The following is a 2,500-nucleotide window of genomic DNA, read 5'->3' on the forward strand; positions in this document are numbered from 1 at the left end:
TCACCCAACAGGTCCGCCAGCTTCGTCAGCAGCCGCGGCATGGGGTCGCTGACGTCCCCCCCTGCCGCCTCCTCCACCCCTCAGTCCTACCACCCCCACGCCCACGCCCTCCCCTCGGCGTCGTCCACGCCCACGGGGGCCCCGAGGATCTACGGCAGCTCCCTCACGCCCGAAGCGCCCCGGAGGAGGTACTCCCACACCACGGGCTCGACTCCCCACTCGCCGTCGTCCGCCTCCTCCTCGTACTCCTACAGCTCCTCCTTCTACGCGAGACGGTCGGCGCCCGCGGAGAGGAAGACGCATGTGAGTCTGCCTTGGCCTCGGGAGGCGTCCTTTTTTTTTTTTTTGGGGGTGGGGGGGGTGGGGGTAGGGGTAGGGGGTAGGGAGGTGATGGTTGAAGAATGGTGGTGATAGAAGGCATTTGGTGATGAAGGTATACAGTATTTACAAGTGTTAATGTTGCTGTTTATTATGTTTTGGTGCTAATAATCCTAAAACGTTAGTTCGGGAGTAATGCCCTAATGGTGAGAGTCGTTTTTGAAAATCCTATTTGTAATGGTAACGAATAGTTTAATTGAAGATAATACTAATAGTGATGGTAGAAGGAGTGATTAAGTGCTAACCTCACCACTAACAAAATCGCCTTCGTTAAGAGGTCACTTAAAAAAACAACAACAACGAGGATGATGAGGTTTGTGTTTTGTATGGTGTTTTTTTCTGTTCATCCTCGTACCTTACTCTTATCAGAAATGATAAAGAAGATGAGGGTGATTACTCGTGGCAATCCAGATCTGATTATCTAGCTAAGGGTTGAAATCAGTCTCTCTCTGTCTGTCTGTCTCTGTCCCTGTCCCTGTCTCTGTCCCTGTCTCTGTCTCTGTCTCTGTCTCTGTCTCTCTGTCTCTGTCTCTTTATGTCTCTCTCTGTCTCTGTCTCTTTATGTCTCTCTCTGTCTCTGTCTCTCTCTGTCTCTTTATGTCTCTCTCTGTCTCTTTATGTCTCTCTCTGGTTCCCCTCTCTGTCTGTCTCTCTCTCTCTCTCTCTCTCTCTCTCTCTCTCTCTCTCTCTCTCTCTCTCTCTCTCTCTCTCTCTCTCTCTCTCTCTCTCTCTCTCTCTCTCTCTCTCTCTCTCTCTCTCTCTCTCTACCTCTCTCTCTCTACCTCTCTCTTACCCTCTCTCTACCTCTCTCTCACTCTCTCTCTACCTCTCTACTACCTCTACCTCTCTCTCTTACCTCTCTCTCTCTACCTTCTTCTCTCTACCTCTTCCAATCTACCTTCTCTCTCTACCTCTCTCTCTACCTCTCTCTCCACCTCTCTCTCCACCTCTCCCTCTCCCTCCCTCCTTCCCTTCCATTTCTTTCTTGTCATGGTATCGGTTTTGTATTTTAATAGGATAATGTTTCATTTCAATTTCGTCTGTGTTACGTCTTTTTATAAAGATTATTAGTATAATAGCATTTTTTATTATCTGTTTAATTGCATGACAGATTTAATCCTGTTTTATTTTTTGCACAATTAATTATTGTTGATTACCATATGATCCAGATTTTCAGTAATTTCATGATTTATACTAATTTATGAATTTGTTAAATCTTCAATGTATTTTTCTTTTTAACATTTTCTTTGTTTTCTCTTTTTTTACCATGTTTTATGTTCGTGTTTTTTTGTGTGTGTGTTCGTTTGGTTGGCTGGGATTCGTCACACTCTCCAGAGCTCTCTCGGCTTCATCACGCCTTCTAGAATGTTCTACTCCATTCTAGAACAGTCGTTGGAACACTCGCTGGAACACTCGTTGGATCACTTCTTGGGCAACCCCGTGATGGTACAACATGGCGGTTTTTTTGTTGGGAGTTATGCGGGAGCTGTATTTGGGTTGTAGTTTTAGAATGTACTGTAGGTGCTGTTGGGGGAGAGTGAGGGAGTTGAGTGAGCGTGAGTGAGTGAGTGAGTGAGTGAGTGCGTGAGTGAGTGCGTGAGTGAGTGAGTGAGTGAATGAATGAGTGAATGAATGAGTGAGTGAGTGAATGAGCATATTTGAGCGATTATTGCTGGTTATTATTAGAGTGGCTGCTGTTATAGGGTTTTGCTTTTGCTTGAAAGTTTGAGCTTGCTTGAGTTTAAGGAACGAATGAATGAATGAATGAATGAATGAATGAATGAATGAATGAGTGCGTGAGGGATTGAGTGAGTGCATGAGTGTGTGTGTGTGCTAGGAATATTATTTTATTCCGGAACTAAGCTTTGCCTAGTAGCTATTCCGCTATTGAAATGCGTGCTGTACTTAGCAGAAATGGCTTTGCTGTAGCGAGAATCTTGCGCTAGACGAGAGAAATGATCCAGCGGTTCTCTTTGCCTCCTCGTGACCCGGATGAGGAAGAGAGCGCGGGAAACCTTATTTTTGGTCCTGGGATTTCTCCTCCGCCGTCCCCATATATATTGGGTGCTTCTACCTCTCCCTCTTCACTTGTTTTTGTGCTTCTCCTCTTCTCTTTCTTTCC

At 45.7% G+C, this 2,500-nt stretch overlaps 1 protein-coding gene across 5 annotated transcripts in view; it reads left to right on the top strand.

Moving 5' to 3' along the window:
* Positions 1 to 11: 11 nt before the first annotated feature.
* The window catches only part of qtc (quick-to-court), a gene marked incomplete at its 5' end in the record, with an annotated part of 44,952 nt that continues 42,463 nt past the window's right edge, over positions 12 to 2,500 (top strand). For 3 of the 5 annotated variants that reach the window (XM_070127132.1, XM_070127135.1, XM_070127136.1), the window contains 2 exon segments: positions 12 to 303; positions 1,714 to 1,824. In XM_070127132.1, coding sequence (XP_069983233.1) covers positions 12 to 303; positions 1,714 to 1,824 — 403 coding nt within the window. 5 annotated transcript variants of the gene reach the window in all.

This window comes from Penaeus vannamei, chromosome 11, assembly GCF_042767895.1.
Source record: "Penaeus vannamei isolate JL-2024 chromosome 11, ASM4276789v1, whole genome shotgun sequence".
NCBI classification, from domain to species: domain Eukaryota; kingdom Metazoa; phylum Arthropoda; class Malacostraca; order Decapoda; family Penaeidae; genus Penaeus; species Penaeus vannamei.